The sequence below is a fragment of the Amphiprion ocellaris genome, chromosome 3 (genome assembly GCF_022539595.1).
Source record: "Amphiprion ocellaris isolate individual 3 ecotype Okinawa chromosome 3, ASM2253959v1, whole genome shotgun sequence".
Classification (NCBI taxonomy): Eukaryota; Metazoa; Chordata; class Actinopteri; family Pomacentridae; genus Amphiprion; species Amphiprion ocellaris.
In genome coordinates, this window is record NC_072768.1 from 37,409,145 (window position 1) to 37,433,091 (window position 23,947).

The window sequence follows — 23,947 nt, forward strand, 5'->3', positions numbered from 1 at the left end:
GAGAGAACATCTTGTGCATCGTCGAGGGAAACACAAACGGTTTGCAGCTGATCAAAGAGCAGGATTTGGTGGTTTTTTGACTCAGCGGTCAGAGTCCTGTGTGGAGGTTAAATCAATGCAGTGACATTATTCCTGCTGAGGCTGTGCTCGTCACACGGAGCAGTGTGGGGCTGAAAGTGCATGTGCTGTTACTGTGTAAGTGTTTGTGTGCAGGGGAGGTACAGTAGGACGTGGGAGGAGTATCGAGGGATATTTCTCTGAAACTACACTGTAATTCTTTGTCTTTTGTTTGAGCCCCAGCAGGATGAGAACAGCGCTGCTCAGTGTTTACCTGCTGGCTGTGTTGACGGCCATCGCTCAGGCCTCACCAGGTAAGAAGCTCCTCATTTAACCACCATCAGGACCTGCAGGGAAAGCAGAGGTTTGCATGTATGTTGGGTTTGTTGTTTTAGGGACCAGTGAAATCAGAGCATAATAACCTAGAAATAACCACAACTCCAAATGTTTCCTTTTGATTTAGTGCAGAAGTGGAAGTAGATTCTGAAAATGTTCACGTTTAATGAATAATAATGAGAAAAATAAGTGCAATTTCAACAATCAGCCTCAGTTTATTATTCATGCATTACAACTTACAGATCACAGTGTCTAGTATCTACAAAGACACAAAACATTTAGTGTCATGTATCTGGAACTGAACAGTCTAGTATTTTACTTTATGATGAAAACAACTTGTCAAGATATCGAGATTATTGTAAATTAATTTCCGCCTCTATGTAGTAATCCTGACCACCACAAGATACATGGGTCATTCCAAATAAACCTTCTCTTTTACAGTTTTCTGCTCCACATTCATCAATAATAGGTAATAAACTATTAAAGGCTTGATTGTCTCAGCTTCCACATCAATGGTAGCATTTTTATTCCATGTTTTCTGTGTTGTTTGCTAACCCTACTCTAATCACAGTAACAGGGTTGCTAATCCATGCTAATGTGATCTTTTTCTCAGCAGTAGAAGCTAGATATTTAGCTGCTGTTACTGCTGACCAAGAGGACAAACTGACTGATGGAAAACAGTCCAAAGAATTAGTCTGATCCTGATAATATGAGGTAGAGGGAGACATTCAATCAAGGCTGACGATGGGATGAAAAGATGAAAAATAGAAGAGAGGACATATCTTTGCTCTACCCATTCTTTTGGAAAACTGTTTGAAGATGTTAATTCCAGCGTTTCATGTGATTCAATGTTGTCTTCTTCTACCAGCTAAAAAAGTTCTGCTATTATTTAAAATATTATGCTGATTTAAAAAATATTCCCATAATTACAAGAGACATCAACAAAAAAAATAATACCAAAAAAAGGAGATTTAAATGTCATTTTAGCTTTTTTATTTGAGATAAAATTTGGTCATCAGGGAGGTGGGATAAGAGAGAAATGTCATTTTAGGGGGAACTGCAGACTTATTTGGTCTTTAAAAAATATTTCTAACATTCTTTTCTCCTAGTTTTTTTAGATTTGGCCTCAGGACAAGTACATTTACACAATAACTGCATTTTTTAGTATTTTGTACATGTATTATTTGAAATTTGATGGGTGGGATGTAAAATGTCCTCCAATTCTGGAATGACCCACAAACTACAGTGGGAACTATTAAGGAAGGAAGTTAATTTATCCTACTGAATTGTAAACGTATAAAATGTATACAGGAAAATACAAAAAAGTTGTGGAAGTGCATCAACAACAGGGTTTCACCAAACCAAACTCTTCTGTACTAAAGCTGCTGACTGACATTATATTGTACTGTATATAGAGCTCTTCATCTATTAACAGACACATTTTCAATTGTTAATTTTGTGAAAAAAAAATAGTTATGAAGTCAATTTAATCAAGTTGCTATTAGCTTTAAGTCAATGAACTCTGAAATTTAAATTTAAAGTACTCACCATTTTAAGTTGACGCAATTACTTCCATTATTATGTCGTTCCAACCCCTCGCAATAATATTTGAAATTTAAATAAGTAAATTATTTAACTCTTATTAGAACCTGCTGATACGAAACACATTCAAGGGTTTGTTGTTGAACTTTCTTCTATCTTAGCAGCAACGTTGGGAAGGTTGCTTACCAGGTTCCTATACATTGTACTCTAAAATATAATGTTTTTGGGCTTAACAAAAAGATGCACTGTAAAAAGCGTATTTGAGATGTAGTGGAGGTAAAATACTGTCTTTGAATTTGTCCTTTTCTGGATTCTACCAACCTTTTATTTGTTCCTTTAAATAGTTTTTCTAATTTCACAAAAAGTGTGAAAAATCGGTTTACTCTGTTAGCGTTGTGCATTTGAAGTTCCATTTTTTTCTGCTGCAGCTCAGTTGGATGGGATTAGAAAGTAAAGAAAAATGAAATGGTAGATATGATGACAGAATCATGCTTTACACTGTATGTTGCAAGTATATCTAACCTAAAACAGTGGCATTGATTTTACTTCTTAACCTAATCTAGATAAGCTTTATTACTCTGCCAAAGAATGTGGTGGAGTTATGTGACGATTGGAGTACATTTGTCTGTCCGTCTGTCTGTTAGCAGCCTTTCTCAAAAACAGACCAACGGATTTGGATGAAATATTCAGGGAAGGTCAGAAATAACACAAGGACCAAGTGATTAGATTTTGGCAGTGATGCGGCTTATAGTCTGGATCCACGGATTTGTTAAAGATTTCTGCATCATTAATCAAGTTATTTCAACTCTAATTAAGCCTTAAGTCAACTAACTCAGACATTTTAGTTTAAATTATACACAATAATAGGTTGATCCAATGAACAACAACAACTAAACTCATCAAAAATAATGTTTGAGATTTAAATACTTAATCGAAATAAATAAATTAGATTTTTTTTAGAACCTTGGTACCGTGCATTTAAATAAGTGTAAAAAACTGCATGCAACAGTTCTGACTTGGAAAAAAATATGTCATATATAACGTTGCATACAATATATATAATGAGAATTAATAATAGAATTATGTTCAACCAGAAAAACAACGCTCAGTTTAGGAAATTAGGTTTTCAACTACAATCAAAGGTAATTAACGTGTTTCATTTTTGGAGGCATAAACAGGTAAACTGATTACTCAAGAAAATGGTTCCAACGAGTGTTTCCATGTTTTTAAAATAATTGTCTCAAGTGTCATGAACATCATTACAATAATTGTATTTCTGCTCATGTAGTAACTTTTAATAAATAAATTTAGTCAGCAACATAATTTTGTCTGACAACAAACAATAAATGTGCATTTAAAATAAACACAATAATGGTGCAGTTGCCAACATTATTATGTCAACACAACTCATTAAAAGAATGTTTGCAACTTAAATAGCTCATCTGAATCAGTCAATTGGATGTTTTATTAGGCAAACACGCATTTGAGTAAGTTGTGAGACAAAGCTTCCTGAGTTACTTCATGCTTTAAGGTAGAGTGGCAAACAAAAAAACTCATATTAAATGTGGACCAGAGTTCATCAGAAGGTATGTGGGAGACTCTGAAGTCAACTGAAGAAGGTTCTTTGGGAACAAAAGACGAGGCGCTGTGGTTGGACCGACCACAAACATGACAAACACACCATCCCCACTGTGAAGCACGGTGGTGGCAGCATCATGATGTGAAGCACGTTGTTGCCAGCATCATGATAGGAAGCATGTTGGTGGCAACATCATAAAGTAAAGCATGTTGTTGCCAGCATCATGATGCGAAGCATGTTGTTGCCAGCACAACGATGTGAGGCATAGTGAAGGCAGCATCATGATGTGGGGATGTTTCTTGGCAGCAGGCCCTGGAAGGTGGTGAATAGAAACTTGTAGCTCCTTCAGAGGAGTCATATGTGTCTTGGTGGCCTATTTCATTCTTCTCTGTCTTGCACAGACAAAGGTATCTTTGATTATTTACTATTTACTGTTAGGTTTCCAACTTGTCATCATTGCCAGGCAGACAAATATGTCGGATTTATGAAATCGATGCCGTGGTGAGTTTTTCTCAGAGGAACCTTATCGTTATTACCTACAGTCAAGTGTGAAGCATATTCATACCCAACATGTCTGTTGATTTGCAGTGGAAACAACTGAATATTTAAGAAAAACATCAAATTTTCTGTCTTTATTTTGCACCGGGTACTAAACAAAGTCATTCTCCATTCAGATGGCTGTAAAGAAAAGCTTTCAGTTTGGAGCAACTAATTCTCCTGGAGCTGCTAAGAAACCCGTTTTGGCATTAATGCTGTATTCAGAAAAACACTTGATCACATGTCAGCCACAGTTCCAAAAACATGAATGAAAAGAGTTTAGTGGCTTTAGTCAGGTTTATATGGATGTAATTTCATCTGGTAAAGCTCTGGGCAGCCAGGCGGTGGGGCACAATTCACATTCAGTCTTGGCACTTGAACTGCAAAACAGTGGATTTGGATGTCTGGTTCAGAGGAGTGGATTAACAATCCTTTGTCTCTGACTGGAAAGTTGTACCAGCCAAACTGGAGGAGGTACTGACTGACCTGCAGCAGAGTAGAAGTTTTACAAACCAGTCAGAGTTTCACTGAGGAGCTACAAAACACCTCATTAACCTCAAACTCAAACTGTTACTTGTGAGGTCTGGACTCTGACTCAGCCTCCAGAACTTTCACCTTGTTGTCTTTAAACCATTTCTGTGTATCTTTGGCTGTTTGCTTCAACTCACTGACTTGATGGAAATCAAATCTTCTCCAAGTCTCAGTTCTCTTCAGACTGCATCAAGTTGTTCTCCAGGATTTCTGCAGACTTTGCTGCATACATTTACCCTCTACCTTTACAAGCCTTCCAGGACCTGCTGCTGAGAAACACCATGATGCTGCCACCACCATGCTTCACATCATGATGCTGCCACCACCATGCTTCACATCATGATGCTGCCACCACCATGCTTCACATCATGATGCTGCCACCACCGTGCTTCACATCATGATGCTGCCACCACCATGCTTCACATCATGATGCTGCCACCACCGTGCTTCACATCATGATGCTGCCACCACCGTGCTTCACATCATGATGCTGCCACCACCGTGCTTCACATCATGATGCTGCCACCACCGTGCTTCACATCATGATGCTGCCACCACCGTGCTTCACATCATGATGCTGCCACCACCCTGCTTCACATCATGATGCTGCCACCACCATGCTTCACATCATGATGCTGCCACCACCGTGCTTCACATCATGATGCTGCCACCACCGTGCTTCACATCATGATGCTGCCACCACCGTGCTTCACATCATGATGCTGCCACCACCGTGCTTCACATCATGATGCTGCCACCACCATGTTACATGTCATGATGCTGCCACCACCATGCTTCATATCATGATGCTGCCACCACCCTGCTTCACATCATGATGCTGCCACCACCATGCTTCACATCATGATGCTGCCACCACCGTGCTTCACATCATGATGCTGCCACCACCGTGCTTCACATCATGATGCTGCCACCACCGTGCTTCACATCATGATGCTGCCACCACCGTGCTTCACATCATGATGCTGCCACCACCGTGCTTTACTTCATGATGCTGCCACCACCCTGCTTCACATCATGATGCTGCCACCACCATGCTTCACATCATGATGCTGCCACCACCGTGCTTTACTTCATGATGCTGCCACCACCGTGCTTCACATCAAGATGCTGCCACCACCATGCTCCACGGTAGCAATGGTGTGTTTTTTATGATGCTTAATATTTGGTGACCACCAAACATAGTGTTTAGTCTGAATGTTAAAAAGCTCAATTTTGGTCTTGTTGTGCCAAAGAATCTTCTTCCAGTTGACTTCAGAGTCTCCACATGTCTTCTGGGAAACTGTAGTCCAGATTTAATCTAAGTTTTTCCAGCTGTATCTTTCTCTTTGTCAAAAAGCTTCGACTGGTGAAGAACAGACTGTAGTTGGTGTACGAGCAATCTCTTCCATCTCAAATGCTGAAGCTCCTTCAGGGGAAGTCATAAGTGTCTTGGTGGCCTCCAGCACTCGGTTCTTTCTAGTACAGTAACTCAGTTTTTGAGGACGACTTGCTCGAGGCACATTTACATATTTATTACTGATGGATTTTCTGGATTCCAAGAGATATTCAGTGGCTTCCCCTGACTGATGCTTTTCAATCCTTTTCTCAGAGTTTCTTGGAGTGTTCTTTAGTCTTCATGGTGTATTTATGTCTAGGAGGACTGATCCACTGGTGACTGGACCTTCCAGATGATCTCTGTTTCACTATTTGTGATGCAAAGTTAACATCAGTTAACTAGTTTGGACACATCTGCCATTGCCTAAAATCTCCTCATATCAACAAAGGAGATAACATCCCACACTCTGGCATCACAAACCAAACAGTCGGTCCATATATTTACAACGCAAACAGAGTTTCTGAAAATCTTCACTCTGCAAGGAGTTTTCCAAAAGCTCAGTTTTCAGTGACCGAAAAGGCTGAGGACGAAAGGCTGAAAGACATGTAAAACACTGCATTTAAAATTTGAAAACAACCTCCACTGTAAGATCTAGATTATCATTTGTTTTCATGTTAATTATATATCTTTATACTTTATGCTTTTGCATTTTTGTTTCTATTTACTACTTGCAAAAGAGCATAAAGAGATGCAAAATAACAAAAAAAAGATACAAAATGACCAGATGGAAACACAAAATGAACACAATGAGATTTAAAATAACACAAAAGGATGCAAAATGACTGCAGGGACACACAAATTTACCAGAAAGAGACACCAATTGACCACAGAGACAGTAAAATGACCAGAGAGGCAACAAAATGATGAAAAGAGACACAAAGCAACCACAAACAGACAGAAAACAACCACAAAGAGATGTATTTTTGCTTCCATTAACTACCTGATGTCACTAGGGGGCTGAAGCACCTGCCCCTTTGTCCCTTGATACCCAAAGTGCCCTTTTATCAAAGTTGTTTTTTTTAATTTTATTTGATTTTATTTAATTTAGTTTTTTATTTGTAAGTGTGTGTCTGTAGAAGTATTTGAAGCCCAAAATAATAGTAAATAAATAAAATAAATAAAAATAGTAATTCAGCTCTACCGTCGGTCGGTCACGTGATCTACGTAGACGTCCCCCACTGCTCTGAGGGGTCCAGATGTTCCCTGTAGCTCTGCGCTAGCGCCGCTAGTCTAGAAACCGGAGACCCGAGGGAGGACATCAACAACTGATGGTCCTGATGGAGAGGAGGTTCTGCAGCGGGATTCGTTTATGTACGGTGTATTTTTGCAAGATGACTGATGAAGTGAGCATCCTGTGTGTGTGTGTCTGACTCTAACACACACCTGTCATCAGTTCTAGCCGCTAGTTAACCACACAGCTGCTGAGAGGATAAAGTCTGCCAGGCTTCTTTTTGTTGAATTGTGATTTTCTCAACCTCTCGTTTAAAGATATCAGTGCTTGTTTATAACATTTGTATATATAGACAAATTAAATATAATATGCATAAATATAAAATATATAACTTTTGTACCTTTGCTGTCTTGTGCAAAGTGGATAGTCAAACTGAATAAAATCACAAATACATTTAAATACATGATTTCTGTATCATTTTGTTTTTTAGTTTTTTTTTAACTTTATTATTAGCACTACAAATAATAAAGGGCAGATTATGAATCAGCACCATGGAGCAAATCTGTGGCTACACAGTATATGTCTTGGAAAGGTATGAAATTTAAAAACAATGGTGGCTACATCAGGGTTTGAACCTCTGACCTTCCGATCAGCAGTCCAGAGACTTAATCAGCACCACAGTTTCCACATTATGGTCTCAATGAATATGGGTTGCTACAATTCAGCCAGTTGTATTATAAGGTATGTTTCTGTATGATGTTTCAAATTTGTGTTCCATGTGCCCCCTTTTAACTTGGAGCACCTGCCCCTCCAAAGGCCTCTGCACAGCCCTGCTTATAAGTACATTTCTTGTCACATTTTCAACTCAAAGCAGCTGCAGAGTTCACAGTGATGTCATATAAAGACACGGCCTTTGCCTTGCACATCCCAATTACACGAGAAACACCAGAAACATGTAACTGTAACTGTACAGCAATACAACCTGCAGACAGACTGGACTTATTTGGAAACTGTGACCTCAGAGAACCCAGTTGTGGTGTTTGTGTAACACTCAAACCTTTGTGTCTTCAGCAGGGAGCAGCGACCCCGTGGTCTCTCTGAAAAATGGCCGGATCAGAGGAGAATATGTGACTGTTAAAGGCACAGAGAGGAGGGTGAAGCAGTACCTGGGGATCCCCTTCGCTCGGCCCCCCGTCGGGCCTCTTCGCCTGGCTGCTCCCCAGGATGTGGAGCCCTGGGAGGGTGAGCGAGACGGAACAAAGCAGCCACCAATGTAAGACCAGAACCAAACCGTGAATCAGAACAAAACACAACAAGACTTTCTCTGAATCCTTCTTCTTCTCTGTGTTTCAGGTGCATCCAGGATCCAGACATAGTCGTGAACGTTTCCAAAACCATGTCACTAGAATTCACCCCACCGGAGCTCTCAGAGGACTGTCTGTATCTGAACGTCTACACTCCAGCTGAAGCAACAACAGCCAACAAACTGCCTGTGAGTTACACACACGTCATCAAAAGTAACAACAAAGAGACACAAAATGACCACAAAGTGATGCAAATGCAAAACAAGGACAAAAAATGACTAGCAAGAGATGCAAAACAACCACAAGAAGATCCAAAATAACTACAAAAAGATGCAATGTGACCAGAAGGAGACACAAAAGGACCAAGAAAGAGACACAAATTACCACCAAAAGACAAAAAATTACCAAAAACATAATATGACTGCAAAAGACAGAAAACAACCACAGACAAGAAAACCCCCACAAATAGACACAAAACAACTACAGACAAAAAAACCCACATATAGACAGAAAACAATCACAGACAAAAAACCCCACAAACAGACCGAAAACAACCACAAACAGAAAGAAAATAACCACAAAGAACAAAAAAATCAACCACAAAGAGAAAGAAAACAACACAGAGACACAAAGCAACCACAAATAGACAAAAAACAACCACAAAGAGATGGAAAACAACCATAAGGAGACACAAAACAGCTACAATGTGACACAGAAACCACAATCAGATAGACAAAAACCACAAAGAGACGGAAAACAATAACAAAGAGATGCAAAACAACCACATAGATTCACAAAACAACCACAAACAGACAGAAAACAACCAGTTAGAGACAGAAAACAACCACAAAGAGACACAAAACAAAAACAAAAAGGCACAAAACAACCACAAACAGACAGAAAGCAACCAATTAGAGACAGAAAACAACCACAGAGACACAAAACAAAAACAAAAAGGCACAAAACAACCACAACGAAACACAAAACAACCACAAAGAGACACAAAACAACCACAAACAGACAGAAAACAACCACAGAGACACAAAACAAAAAGGCACAAAACAACCACAGACAGAAAACAACCACAAAGAGACACAAAACAACCACAAGATGCAAAAGAATCACAAAGAGACAGAAAACAACCACAAAGAGACACAAAACAACCACAAGATGCAAAAGAATCACAAAGAGATAGAAAACAACCACAAGGAGACACAAAATAACTACAAAGACACACAGAATAATCACAATCAGACAGACAAAAACCACAAAGAGATGGAAAACAACTACAAAGAGATGTAAACAGAGACAGATGGATGCAAAACAACAACAGAATTTCAAAATGCAAAATGACTACAAAAAGACTTAAAATAACAGCGACATTAAATTCCATAAAGAGTTATAAAATGTGTTCAGGTGATGGTGTGGATCCACGGAGGAGGCCTGGCGATGGGTGCAGCTTCTCAGTTCGATGGCGCTCCATTGGCGGCCTATGAAAACACGGTGATGGTCATCATCCAGTATCGTCTGGGCATCCTGGGCTTCCTGAGGTAAGGAGGTGTTCTGCTCTCAGAGTGATTCTCCGTGAACCTGAAGCCAGCGTCCTGACTCTTCCTCTTCCAAAGCACCGGAGACAGTCACGCTCAGGGGAACTGGGGCTTCCTGGACCAGCTGAAGGCTCTGAGCTGGGTTCAAGAAAACATCGAGGCCTTCGGAGGAGATCCTCAAACCGTCACAGTGGCTGGAGAATCTGCAGGAGGCATCAGTGCATCCATACTGGTAAAAAAACAACTGGAGTGGAGTTCATGATGGGTGTTTGAGTGTTGGTGGTTCCTTGGAAGTTTTCCCCGTTTCTCTTCCAAATTGATTTATTTTCAAGATAGTTTGGCTTTTTCTGGCAAGAATTTACAAAAAAGACTCTTAAATGCCAAAGTAAAGGTAGATTTCTGCAACGTAATGTCAACTAATTAAAAATATGAAACGTAAAATGTGTGATTGCATAAATATTCACTACCTTTAAAGTGACTCTGTCCTCAAACACTGAGTAACTAAGTAAGAAAGACACTAGCGAGGGAGGCCACCAAGACAACTATGACTCCTCTGAAGGATTTACAAACTTCACCAGCTGAAATGTGAGTAGTAAAGAGATGCCTCAAATCATGATGCTGCCACCACCATGCTTTATATCATGATGCTGCCACCACCGTGCTTCACATCATGATGCTGCCACCACCATGCTTCATATCATGATGCTGCCACCACCATGCTTTATGCCATGATGCTGCCACCACCATGCCTCAAATCATGATGCTGCCACCACCATGCTTTATGTCATGATGCTGCCACCACCATGCTTCATATCATGATGCTGCCACCACCATGCTTTATATCATGATGCTGCCACCACCATGCCTCAAATCATGATGCTGCCACCACCATGCTTTATGTCATGATGCTGCCACCACCATGCTTCATATCATGATGCTGCCACCACCATGCTTTATGTCATGATGCTGCCACCACCATGCTTCATATCATGATGCTGCCACCACCATGCTTTATATCATGATGCTGCCACCACCATGCCTCAAATCATGATGCTGCCACCACCATGCTTCATATCATGATGCTGCCACCACCATGCTTTATATCATGATGCTGCCACCACCATGCTTCACATTATGATGCTGCCACCACCATGCTTCATATCATGATGCTGCCACCACCATGCTTTATATCATGATGCTGCCACCACCGTACTTCACATCATGATGCTGCCACCACCATGCTTCACATCATGATGCTGCCACCACCGTGCTTCATATCATGATGCTGCCACCACCATGCTTCATGTCATGATGCTGCCACCACCATGTTTCCCGTCATGATGCTGCCACCACCATGCTTCATGTCATGATGCTGCCACCACCATGCTTCATGTCATGATGCTGCCACCACCATGTTTCCCGTCATGATGCTGCCACCACCATGCTTCATTTCATGATGCTGCCACCACCATGCTTCATGTCATGATGCTGCCACCACCATGTTTCACATCATGATGCTGCCACCACCGTGCTTCACATCATGATGCTGCCACCACCATGCTTCATATCGGAGATGATGGGTTTGTAATGAGACGTTCAGTGTTTGGTGTTTAACATAGTGTCTCGTGATAGATGCTATATTAGCCAAAACTCTCCATTCTGGTCTCCTCAGACCAAAGATCCTTCTTCCAGTTGACTTCAGTGTCTCCACATGTCTTCTGGTGAACTCCAGTCCAGATTTAATATGACCTTTTTTCAACAGTGTCTTTCCCTTTGCTACTCACATTTCAGCCACTGAAGCTTGTAACTCCTTCAGAGGAGTCATAAGTGTCTTTATCAAAAAATCCATATTAAATTGACCATGATTCAATGTTGAAAAGCAATCAAAGGGGAATACTTCCAAAGGGGGGTGAATGTGTTTTATTGGTACTGTCTATCATTTATCATGTCAAATTTTACATTTTTTTCCTTCATTTTGGACAGACGTTGTCTCCAAAAGCTAAAGGATTGTTCCACAGGGCAATTTTCCAAAGTGGAGTAGCAACACTTGGGACCTACACCACCAACCATCCTCTGACTTACGCCCAGGTACTGAAATATGTATTCTAATTGTATTCATTTAATTATTTAACTATATTAGGGCAGTTCATTAAGGCAACCACATGGAACTGTGATGGAAAACATTTGAACAATAAATTATTAGACATTCACAAAGACACAGCAGTATAGTGGTGGAATGACACCAATGCATTATCAAAATGGATTTTTTTTTTTTAACTCCAGGAAACACAAAAAGTTGGCAAATTAGGTTTATCCAAGGCTACCTCACCAGCTAACAGCTAACCAGCAGCACAGCATTTATTGCATTTTGCTTTTTCCTTCTGTTTTCTTTTCTCAGCAATACAAACTCATGTATGTCTTTGTGATTTCCATTTATTCTCAGATTATTGCCAACCTCACTGAATGCAGCCACAGCAGCACAGAGGAAATTGTTCGCTGTATCAAGGGAAAGAGCAAAGACGAGCTCGTCGCTGCAACCAAAAAGGTAAATCTCATTAAGAAATTAGCTGAATTTAATTGTGCTGCTTGCATATTTTGTTCAGTGTTTGATGAAAATGGGAAGAAATTTGTTTGCCATGAATGATTGCAACAAAAGGGGAATTATGTAATTTGAAATTGATTTTATTAAACTGAAACTGAATTCCAATAAACTTAAAAATGAATGTAAAATCTTGAAATTGAATTCAATTGCTCTGTATGTGACCCTCAGTGAAAACTTAACTCTTTTTATTCAGTGTTCATGATTCAAATTCAGTTTATTAAGACACATATCTGGAGCACTGAGGATTTTAATAAATTCAATTTCAATATAAATGGTTCGGTTTCAATTTTAATTTGAATTTATTAGATAACTTAGGGCCTAGAATGTGTGTCCCATTAAACTAAACTTAACCTCAAAATATTACGGTCATTTTCAAGTTTAGGAAAATTCAGTTTCAATGTAATGAATTCAATTTCAATTTCAATTTGTAATCAAATTTATTAGATTCCTCAGTGCCTCTGACATTTGCTTCATTAATATTGCATCCACAGAAATGAAAATCCACCATCAGAGACTTCGTTCTAGCCACCAGATGGCAGCCTCTGCTTGGTTCCTCCTTCATGTCCTGAGATTATTAATGTTCAATAATAATCATATTTTATTTTCAGATGAAGATTTTCCTGGGAGCCGTGGCGGACGGAGACTTTCTGACCGACACGGCCGTGGAGCTTCTGAAGAGGAAAGAGGTTCTGAAGGTTCCGGTGATGATGGGGATCACCAACCATGAGTTTGGATGGATTCTGCCTCAGGTTCCGTCAGACGTCACGTTTTTCTTCCTGGTTTCATCACTTCTATTCTTACTGTTGCTCAGGATGAGAACATTCTGTTGTTCCTTTGTGTCTCCAGAGCTTCGCCCCTCCTGGCTGGGAGAACGGGATGAACAGGGAGTCGGTGCTGGCGGTGGTCAACATGTTCAACCCTACAGGGGTGAGAAAAAGGGAGAATAGTTCAGTAGTTTCACATGACTGCATGCATTTTTCTAACTTTAAAGTAACAGTAAATATGTAGACAAATATGAAAATACACACGCTGTACACTGTTTGGACCCCTGAGAAGTAAACATTATTAAATTATTAATAATTATTATTAAAGGCAGAAAATAAAAATTAATTAAAAAGAACTTACATTTTATTAAATTAAATTAAATTAAATTAAATTAAATGTCTAATTGCTGGAATAAAATTTATTTAAACAAATAAATAGTAATATATTAATTTTTTTTCTTCTTGGAATTAATTTTTATTATTATTATTATTATTATTATTATTATTATTATTATTATTATTATTATTATTGTTGTTATTTATTCATTTTTTACATATTATTATTTTATAATTTCTTTATAGTTTTAATTCAATAATTTTTTTCTTGTTCTAATATAATTTCATTTAAACATTTTTAATTATCTGACACATATACACATAGATCTGCACACGTATACACTACTTTCTACGCACATTGTAATACAAACTGATACTTTTAAATGATTCAGTTTAATTTAATTATTATTGTTGTGATTCAGTTTAATTGTTTTTTTTAATTTTATTAAATTGAATTAAATAATTTCTTGTTGGGTTTACTTTTATTTAATTATTATTTTTGATTTATTATGATTTAAGTAAATTTTTTCCTGTGGCAGCTTAATTGAAATTATTTATTTTTATTTATTATTGTGATTGTTTTAATTTAATCTGATTATTATTTATTGTGAATTATTTTAATTTAATCATCATTTTTCCTGTCAACAAAGATTAAATTATTTATTGTTGTGAGTACTTTAATTAAAGTTAATTTGCCCCTTTTTCTGTTGTAGTTAAATAAAATGTAATTAGAATCATTTTTTAAATTTAATTTAATTTAATTACAGATCTACATGTGTATTCACATGTCTCTATACACATGTAAATACAACATGTAAATACATGTTGTATAGTTATTTTTACACAGTTCCACTGGCCAGGCACCTGAAAAGTAAACAATTAATAACAGCAGAGGAAAAAATAATTACATTTCCATGTGACATACATGAGGACAGAAAATAAGTTCTTCTGTTATCACGTCTCTGTTTCAGGCCTCTGCAGAGAACAACCTGATCATAGACGAATACCTGAAAGATGCTAAAACTCCAGAAGAGATCAGAGACGCATTCACAGAAATCATTGGAGATCTGCTGATGACGCTGCCGGTGGTGACGGTGGCCGGATACCACGCAGGTCAGGAACCAATCGATCACTTTCTGCCAATACAGCTGCAGGTTATAGATCCTTTAATCTCATTTCTACTGTTAAAAGAGTGAACGCTGGTCAGCAGGAGACAAACCTCCATGTCTGACCATCATCTAACCTTCATGTCTGACCATCATCTAACCTCCATGTCTGACCATCATCTAACCTCCATGTCTGACCATCATCTAACCTCCATGTCTGACCATCATCTAACCTCCATGTCTGACCATCATCTAAACCTCCATCATCTAAACCTTCATCATCTAAACCTTCATCATTTAAACCATCATCATCTAGACCTTCAACATCTAAACCTTCATGTCTGACCATCATTTAAACCTTCATCATCTAAACTTTCATCATCTAAACCATCATCATGTAAACCTTCATCATCTAGACCTTCATGTTTCTTCTCTGCTGGTGTTTAGATACTGGAGCTCCAGTCTACATGTATGAGTTTGTGTATCGAGCTCAGGTCCACAAACACAACCGTCCGAGCTTCGTGAAGGCCGACCATGCTGATGACGTCGGCTTCATGTTTGGAGCTTGTTTCTGGAACGGAGCAGTAAAAATCCTAGGTACCCTCTGAAAAATGAACAATTTTTAATCTTTTTTCTAACAATTTACAGTCATTTTACAGATTTCCCCTGTTTTTTTAAATTCATTTTACTTTCATTCTGGGATTTTACAAGAAAGTAAAATCACAAAATTTACATTTTAGCCTTAATTAACCAAACAATTTGTAAAGAATATCTATTATTATTTACAGTTTTGGCCTGCTTTTTCAATTTATTTATGTGAATTAGTAATTTTTTTGTGTGATTTTACTAGTTAATCTACTGGCTATTTAGCTATAAAGTAACAGTTAATATACATTAACAAATTTTTTTAAATTATTATTTACATATTTGGCCTGTTTTTTTTTTATTTATTTATGTGAATTAGTTCCTTGTGTGTGATTTTACTAGTTAATTTACTAGTTATTTAACAAAATGGGTAAAATCTATAAAATAACAGTTCAAAAATGATTTACTATTTTCAATCCTTAATGTATATATTTACTTTTAAATGACAGTGCTGTTAATGTTTTTATTTTATTTTATTATTGCATTTTTTTACAACATTATTAATGGATCACTACTTGTAAAAACACAGACTATACTAGACTATACAGACGAGACATATTTTACATTTTCATCCTTTTTTTGAGGACTGTTAACGTGTAAATTAATATTTTGGTTATGGTTGATCAACCATCATCATCCATTATGTTATAAAACTAGTAAATTAACTAGTAAAATCACACAAAAGGTACTAATTTACATAAAAAAAAACAGGCCAAAACTGTAAAAACCATAAATTATATTCATAAAAGTCTGTTTTTCTATGTTCAAATTAGCTAAAACTATAGATCCCAGATTCTGTTTAAAGGCTTCCAGTGTCTGATTTTGTGATTAAACTTGCTTTGTTCCGTCTTCAGGCACCGTCACAGCCGACGATGAAAGTTTATGTCGGACGATGATGTCTTACTGGGCCAACTTTGCTCGAACTGGGTGAGTCACAACATGATTACAGCTGCAAGAATAATTTTTTTTATATTGCCAACAGAACATCCATCCATCCATCCATCCATCCATCCATCCATTATCTATACACCACTTAATCCTCACTAGGGTCATGGGGGGGTGGAGTCTATCCCAGCTGACTCAGGTGAAGGCAGGGGACACCCTAGACAGGTCACCAGTCTGTCACAGGGCTACATACAAAGACAAACAATCACTCTCACATTCACACCTACGGGCAATTTAGAATGATCAATTAACCTCAGCATATTTTTGGACTGTGGGAGGAAGCCGGAGTACCCGGAGAAAACCCACGCATGCACAGGGAGAACATGCAAACTCCATGCAGAAAGATCCCGGGAAAGCCGGGACGTGAACCAGGGATCTTCTAGCTGCAAGGTGAAAGTGCTAACCACTACGCCACTGTGCAGCCCCCAACAGAACATTTTTCATTTAATTTAGTTTAATTCAACTTTATTTTAGCGTACAATAAATATATATATATTTAATAGTCATTTTAACAAATATATTTAAAGTATAGCAGATGAAACAAGGAAACTGTGATCTAGATGTTTACTAAAGTTTCAAATTTAACCCGATTTTAGACGACTTTTAGACATTAAATCAACAGAAAAATGTTAAATGGAGAGCAGAGCATTAATATACAGGCCTTTTTAGCTCTTTGTTCTTGTTTTTATCTCCACATATTTACAGTTTGCTTCTCTCTCACAGCTCTAATCTACTTAATTTCCAGGAAAAACAGTTAAATAATAATAAATAAATGCAAAAACAATCTAATAAATCCATTTTGCTCTACCTGCATAGCACCAAACAACCTAAGTAAAAGTCAAAACACCTAATAATTGAATGAAAAATAATGTAAATCATGTCCACATCAAAAATCTATGTTTGGCTGTAAAATTTCACTACTTTAACATGCTATTTTTTGCAATATTGCTAAAGAAAAATGTATTATAATTACAATTTAAATACATTTTTGTATGTAAAATGGCTGAATTTGTAATTTTACTCATATTGAAATCAGCTAAAACAGTATTTTACAGATATCTGTCACTTTTTTTGAAAGAAATAATAAGGAAATATTATTTTACAGTGTGAGTATTATCCTGAAAATGCACTTAAAGTGTCAGAAAAAGAAGTAATCAATGCAGAACATTTTTTAAGGTTACTGAAAATAATGTAAATAATGTCCACATCAAAAATCTGTGTTTGATTATAAAATTTCACTACTTTAATTTTGCATTTTTTTGTAATTTTACTTCGAAAAATGTATTTAAATTACAATTTAAATGCACCTTTTCAAAATTTAAATCAGCTAAAACAATTGTTACAGTAGTTTACAGATATCTGTGGGGGGGTTTTTTGAAAGAAAAATATGAAAATATTATTTTCCAATTTAAATATTATCATGAAAATGCAGAAAAATGGCTTCTGAATAAATAGTTTCTCCAAGTTGGATTGTTGCAGCAAATATACACAGAATTCAGTCAAATAAAGACAAATTCATGCAAATTTAATGCCTAATATTAGGAAATATGAAGATGCACGGATGCAGAGAAGATAATTAAATCTACTGAACATCAGAATTGTAAATTAGCATTTTAAATTTGTGTAATAAATGGAATAAATAGTCAAATTTAAATGCAAATGCACAGTTAAATAGTTCCTCCTGTCTGTCCCAGTTCCCCCAGTGGTCCCGGTCTGGTCTCATGGCCTCAGTACGACCGTCAGAAGCAGCAGTACATGGAGCTGGATGTGATCCAGACGGTGAAACAGAAGCTGAAGAAGGACCGGGTCCACTTCGCCACCATCAGCCTCCCCCAGAAGCTGCAGCAGTTAGCGGCAGCAGCTAAAGCCGCTAACTGAAGCTCTGCATCATCTGTTTTAGAGTTTGTTGTCATTTTACGCCTCCACACTATGATTAATCTGGCGCCTGTTGGTGGATTTACCGGGCTCCTGCTCCAGAATCTTTTAATTGTGTGTTTTGTAATGTAGCTGTAATTAAAGGAAATCTCTTCACTGGAGGGAAAGAAGTCGTGTTTGTTGTTTCGACACCCTGATGCTGTGGAATGACTTGGAAACAGGCTGCAGCAGGTAGCTTCATTAGTAATTCAACTGCTTCATTCATTTACTGTGTCACAAAGTTCCATCTCTACGTCTTGGTCTGTCTGAACATCAGTTTAAACCTCAAAGATTCAATCAAATATGATATAAAAGAGAAAAAAATCTTTAATTTAACAGTTTGGAACCAACAAGAGCTTCATATTTTCACTTTAAAATTATTATTTTTTCATACAAATAGTTGCTGATTGATTTTCTGTTGATTGACTCTTTAATTTAGTGATTAATAACTGCAGGAAGATGTTTAGTTTGTGTAAGAACATAAGCTCTGAGCTCATTTACCAAAATAAAAGCTTTATTCTGGTGGTTGATCATGGTTGGACCACTGAAGGGACAGAGTTCCAGTTTGAAATGATTGGGGACATTTATTGATTGAAAGCCAATCAAACAACTGCAAAAAGATGCAAAACACACAAAAAAGTAAAGTAAAACAACCACAAAGACACACAGAACGACAGCAATGTGATACAAAACAGCCACAAGGACACAGAGCAGCATAAAAAAGACACAAAATGACCCTAACAAGACTCAAAATTACAAGAAATATGTACAAAAAAACTACAAAAAGACTCACACTGACAACAAAGAGACACAAAACAATAACAAAAGAAGCAAAAATACCACAATTACATGCAAAACAACCACAAAAAGACACAAAGACACAAAGCAACTCAGTATTACCACAAAGACGCAAAGACCTAAAAGACTCAAACTGACTTAAAAGAGATTTTACACAATCACGCAAGACACATCAAACATCTCAAATAGACTACAAAACAACCCCAACAGATACAAATAGGCGACGAAGAGACACAAAATGATTAAAATGAGATGTATAACAGCTATAAAAAGGCCTAAAGCAACTCATAATTACCAGAAAAACTTGCAGAAAAATGCAAAATGACTACAAAGCAACCGTAAATAGACACAAAACAACTCATTTACCACAAACACATGCAAAAATGTACAAAAATCTGACTACAAAGAGACACAAAACAACCACAAAAGATGCAAATAACCCCGTAAGGACACAAAGCGAACACAATGACACATAAAACAACCACAAACAGACAAAATGACTAAAATCTGATAACAACCTTGAAAACATTTGAAATAACTCCAAAATGGCACCAAGCAACCGCAAAGATACACAAAATGACTCAAAACCACCCAAACACGTCAAAAAGACTCAAACTGATGACAAAGAGACACAAAACACCCAAGAAGAGACACAAACAAACAAGGCAAAAAAACTCCCACAGATAATGAAAAATGGCCATAAAGCAACTGCAGAGACACAAAATAACTCAAAATTAGAGCAAACACATGCAAAAATACACAAAAAGGCACCACCTGACTACAAAGACATATTAAAAAAAAACTAAAGATGTAAAATTACCATAAGAGAACACAAAATGACTACAAAGACACATGACTACAACTGGCAAATACTGACTAAAATGAGATGCAAAACAATGACAAAAAGATCTGAAATAATTGCAAACAAAATATCCACAAAATTACATAAAACGCTACGTTTATATACGTGAAGAAAATATTAAGAAGTCTGTTTAAACATGAAATAATTTTATGATAAACACTCACACTGATTAAATCCTTCTTGGGTGCCTATTTTCCCCTCAAACTATTTATCTGGGGTTCTAATGTAAACATCATGCTTTTATTGTGAAGGGAAGACTCGTTAATCTTCGTGCTTTCCCGCCGCTGCGCTGATTGGCTGCGCCGCCCGCCGACGTCATTGGGTTCCCCCTCGTCGTGTCCGCCTCCGTCCACGCATGCGCACTCATGTAAACAGTCAGTCCGGAGCAGAAGCTTCGTCGCAGCAGCAGCAGCAAACCGGAGGATCGGTCCGCCGCTTCCCCGCCGCCGCCACCGGACGATTCAGGCACGATCACCCGGTAATAACGCTGTCATCTCTTTAAACGTGTCTTTAACTGTCCGCCACCGGGTCTCCTTCCACTTCTGAGCGCCATTTTCTCTGTTTGTGCTGCTCTTTCTGCTGCTCGGGGTCACGGCGGAGGGTTACATCGGCTCCGCTCGGGATGTTTCGGGGTTTCGGGGGTTCTAACTCGGACCGGTTCTAGTCCGGTAGCGGCGCCGCTTCCAGCCGGACCTCCGTGACCGAGGTGTCGAGTCTGCGTGAGCCTGAAAATGGCTCCAGAGCGTCGGTCTAATCAAACCCCAGCAGCCGAACAGGAAACGTTGGTGTTTATTCAGCGCTGCTTCCTCTCAGCTGTCAGCCTGGAATCAGATTAATGATAATAATAATAATAATAATAATAATAATAATAATAATAATAATAATAATAATAATCAGCTGGTTCTGTTTTCTGTCTAAACTTTTAATATTTTACATCAGTAATTCACTACAGGTTCAGATTCTTTGGCTCCAAACTGAACCTCATTCAGAAACAGAGAAATTTAACATTTGAATGAGATCTGACCCCTACAAACATAAAATGTACTGGAGGTCATTTTGTGTGTCTTTTTGCTTATTTTGCATCTTTTGTGGTTGTTTTGTGTCTCTTAATTGTCAGTTTGAGGCTTTTGTGTCAATTTGTGTCTTTTCATAATTGTTTTGCATCTTAATTTTGTGATTTTGTGTGATTTTGTAGGTGTTTTGCATCTCCTTTTAGTCTTTTTTTTGTCTCTTGCAGCTATTTTGTGTCTTTTTGTGGTTGTTTTGAATCACATTTCATACATTTTGTGTTTCTTTATGGTATTTTTGTGTTTCTTAATGGTCAGTGTGAGTCTTTTTGTAGGTTTTTGAGTCATTTTGTGTCTTTTAATGGTTGTTTTGTATCTTAACTTAGTCATTTTGTGTCTCTTTGCAGTTCATTTGTGTGTCCGGTTGTTTTGCATCTCATTGGGGTGGTTTTGTGCATCTTTGCAGTTAGTTTGTATCTTTTGTGGTTGTTTTGCATCTTATTTTAGTCATTTTGTGTCTCTTCATGCTTTTTTTAAAAGATCTCATTATTATTTAAATGGTCTTTGTAATGGTTTTGGGTCTTTTGTCAGTTTGAGTCTTTCTGTAGGTTTTTGAGTAATTTTGTGTCTCTTCATGGTTATTTTGCATCTTAATTTAATTATTATGTTTTTCTTTGTGATGGTTTAGGGTCTTTTAATTGTCAGTTTGAGTCTTTCTGTAGGGTTTTGAGTAATTTTGTGTCTCTACGCTTATTTTTTAAAATCTTATTATTATTCAAATGGTCTTTCTGGTTGTTTTGCATCTTTTGTGGCTACTTAATGTCTTTTAGTCATCAGCATTGATCTTAATATAGGTTTTTGAGCCATTTTGTGTCTCTTTGTGGTTCTTTTGAATCACATTTCAGTCATTTTATGTCACTTTGTGGTTGAGTTGTGTCTTTTTGTGGCTGTTGTGCATCTCATTTTAGTCATTTTCTGTCTATTTGTGGTTGTTTTGTGTTTATTAATTGTCAATTTGAGGCCTTCTGTCGGGTTTTGAATCGTTTTGTCTCTTTTCATGGTTGTTGTGCATCTTATTTTAGCCATTTTGTGTCTCTTTGCAGTAGAGTTATGTCTCTTTGTGGTTGTTTTGCATCCAATTTTTGTCAGGTTTTGTCTCCTGTGGTTGTTTTGCGTCTTTTGTGTCTTTTAGTTGTCAGTTTTAGTCTTAATGTAGGTTTTTTTGAGTCATTTTATGGTTGTTTTGTTTTTTCTTGTGATTGATTTGCATCTTATTTTGTCATTTTGCTTCTTTGTTATTTTAAGAGCATCTCATTTTGGTCATTTTTTGTAGTTTTGCATCTCATTTTAGTCATTTTGTGTGTTTTTGCAGTTGAGTTGTGGTTTTTTGGGGTTTTTATGCATCTTATTCTTGTCACTTTGCCTCTCTATAGTTGGTTCGCATTCCGTTTTTGTGTTTTGTGTCTCTTTGTTGATGTTTTGCATCTCATTTATGTCATTTTAAGTGTCTCTGTGGTTGTTTTGCATCTCATTTCATCAGTTTGTTTCTTTTTGTGGATGATTTCCATCCTTTGGGATTGCTATAAGTCAGTTTGAGTGTTTTTTCTAGTTTTTGGTGTGCAATTGTAGTAATTTTTGGTCATTTTTGCGCTCACTTTGTGACTCTTCGTAGTCATTTAGAATATTTTTGTGCTTCTTTTGCATCTCATTGTGGTTGATTTGTGTCTCTTGATAGTTGTTGGGGTCAAACTAGAGGTTAAATCTCGTCTTTTCAGACATATTGGCCTTTAGGAGTGTTTTCATTTCTACGAGTTTTATTACAGTTTGATAGTAAATATAATATCTGTTGGTTTTCACGATGTTCTTGAGACAAAACAAGACACTGGAAGGTCACCTTCTGCTGTAGTATATAAAAAAGGGAGTTTTTACACCATTTTCCAAACAAAAAGATGGATTTTACTGCTGGCAGCTCCATAAAGTGCAGCTACCATGTACACAGGATTGGAAAACATCTCCAGTTGATCTGCAGCAGCTTTTAAATCGTAGTTTATTTGCTCAACTCGCTCATAAAATCACTGGATTGTTTAATGGAGTCTGGCATGACGTCGTCCTTCTCTCAGGAACACAAGGAGACGCAGCAAATTACACGTCTAATGATTAGAATGATATTTATTTATTCATTTGCTGTTTCTGGCTTCTGAAATGTGGAGATTTTATGCTTTTATTTTGCAATCTTTGGAAGGAACTGGGATATTATTGGCTTTGTTGGTTTTCTCAAGCAAAGCAACACATTTGAAGGTGTCAGCTCTTGATGTAATAAATAATGTTTTAGCATTTTCTAGATGAGAGCTGCAGTAATTATTTGTTTAATTGATTTGTTGGAAGCTACTGAATTAATCACCAACTGTTTTGATAATCAATTTATTTAATAGAGTCATTTTTAAGGCCTAAACATGTAAATTCTCTGTTTACAGCTTCATAAATGTGAATATTTTCTGTTTTCTTTCCTCCTCTATGACGATAAACTGAATATTTTTTGGTTGTGGACAAAACAAGACATTTTGGAAACACTACTTGCCATTTTTTTTTCTTTTTACCATTTTCTGACACTTTAAAAACCAAAAACATATATTTTAATCCATAAAATGATGGTCAGAATGGACAATTTAGGAATACAGAAGTCTAAATCATCTAAATGAAATTTTAAGTGGTGTTTTACTTGCACATGTATTTGAATACTTGTCAATAATAACTTATTTGAAAGCTATTTTCATATTTAATTAGTGGTTTTGAGTAATTTTTTAACATTAAAAATTAGTGGTGGGACGCGATTAAAAAGTTTAATCTAATTAATTACAGGCTTTGTAATTAATTAATCGCAATTAATTGCAGTTTTGTAAATAGCAATATTTGACACAATAAATGAAGTTTTTCAATTCAAATAAAATTGTGGTTGACAGTTGAATCA

The 23,947-nt window shown here is 37.2% G+C and overlaps 2 protein-coding genes across 5 annotated transcripts in view; both read left to right on the forward strand.

Annotated features, from left to right (window-relative positions):
• The first annotated feature begins 213 nt into the window (after positions 1 to 213).
• On the forward strand, positions 214 to 18,434 carry ces3 (carboxylesterase 3). Of its 2 annotated transcripts, none has more exons than XM_023271005.3 (13): positions 214 to 371; positions 8,221 to 8,422; positions 8,503 to 8,641; positions 9,870 to 10,003; positions 10,079 to 10,232; positions 11,984 to 12,088; positions 12,444 to 12,545; positions 13,211 to 13,351; positions 13,449 to 13,529; positions 14,674 to 14,815; positions 15,256 to 15,405; positions 16,308 to 16,380; positions 18,093 to 18,434. In XM_023271005.3, exons 1-13 carry the CDS (start codon positions 305 to 307, stop codon positions 18,274 to 18,276), a joined length of 1,674 nt encoding a protein of 557 aa, XP_023126773.2. In that variant the 5' UTR covers positions 214 to 304; the 3' UTR covers positions 18,277 to 18,434. The 2 variants fall into 2 exon arrangements, with proteins under 2 accessions (XP_023126773.2, XP_035804428.2); XM_035948535.2 differs by having other exon boundaries at positions 220 to 371; positions 8,224 to 8,422.
• Positions 18,435 to 18,570: 136 nt separating this feature from the next.
• kiaa0513 (KIAA0513 ortholog) overlaps positions 18,571 to 23,947 on the forward strand; it is a 40,527-nt gene continuing 35,150 nt past the window's right edge. For all 3 annotated transcript variants that reach the window (XM_055009118.1, XM_055009119.1, XM_055009120.1), the window contains exon 1: positions 18,571 to 20,450. The gene's annotated coding sequence lies outside the window, so the exon portion shown is untranslated. The remainder of the gene's footprint in view (positions 20,451 to 23,947) is intronic.

Bases quoted from the DNA above. Each gene is read 5' to 3' on its own strand.
- ces3 (XM_023271005.3), top strand. From the start codon at position 305: ATGAGAACAGCGCTGCTCAGTGTTTACCTGCTGGCTGTGTTGACGGCC. The intron at 372-8,220 runs GTAAGAAGCTCC...TTGTGTCTTCAG, and splicing joins CATCGCTCAGGCCTCACCAG to CAGGGAGCAGCGACCCCGTG. The intron at 13,530-14,673 runs GTGAGAAAAAGG...TCTCTGTTTCAG, and splicing joins ACATGTTCAACCCTACAGGG to GCCTCTGCAGAGAACAACCT.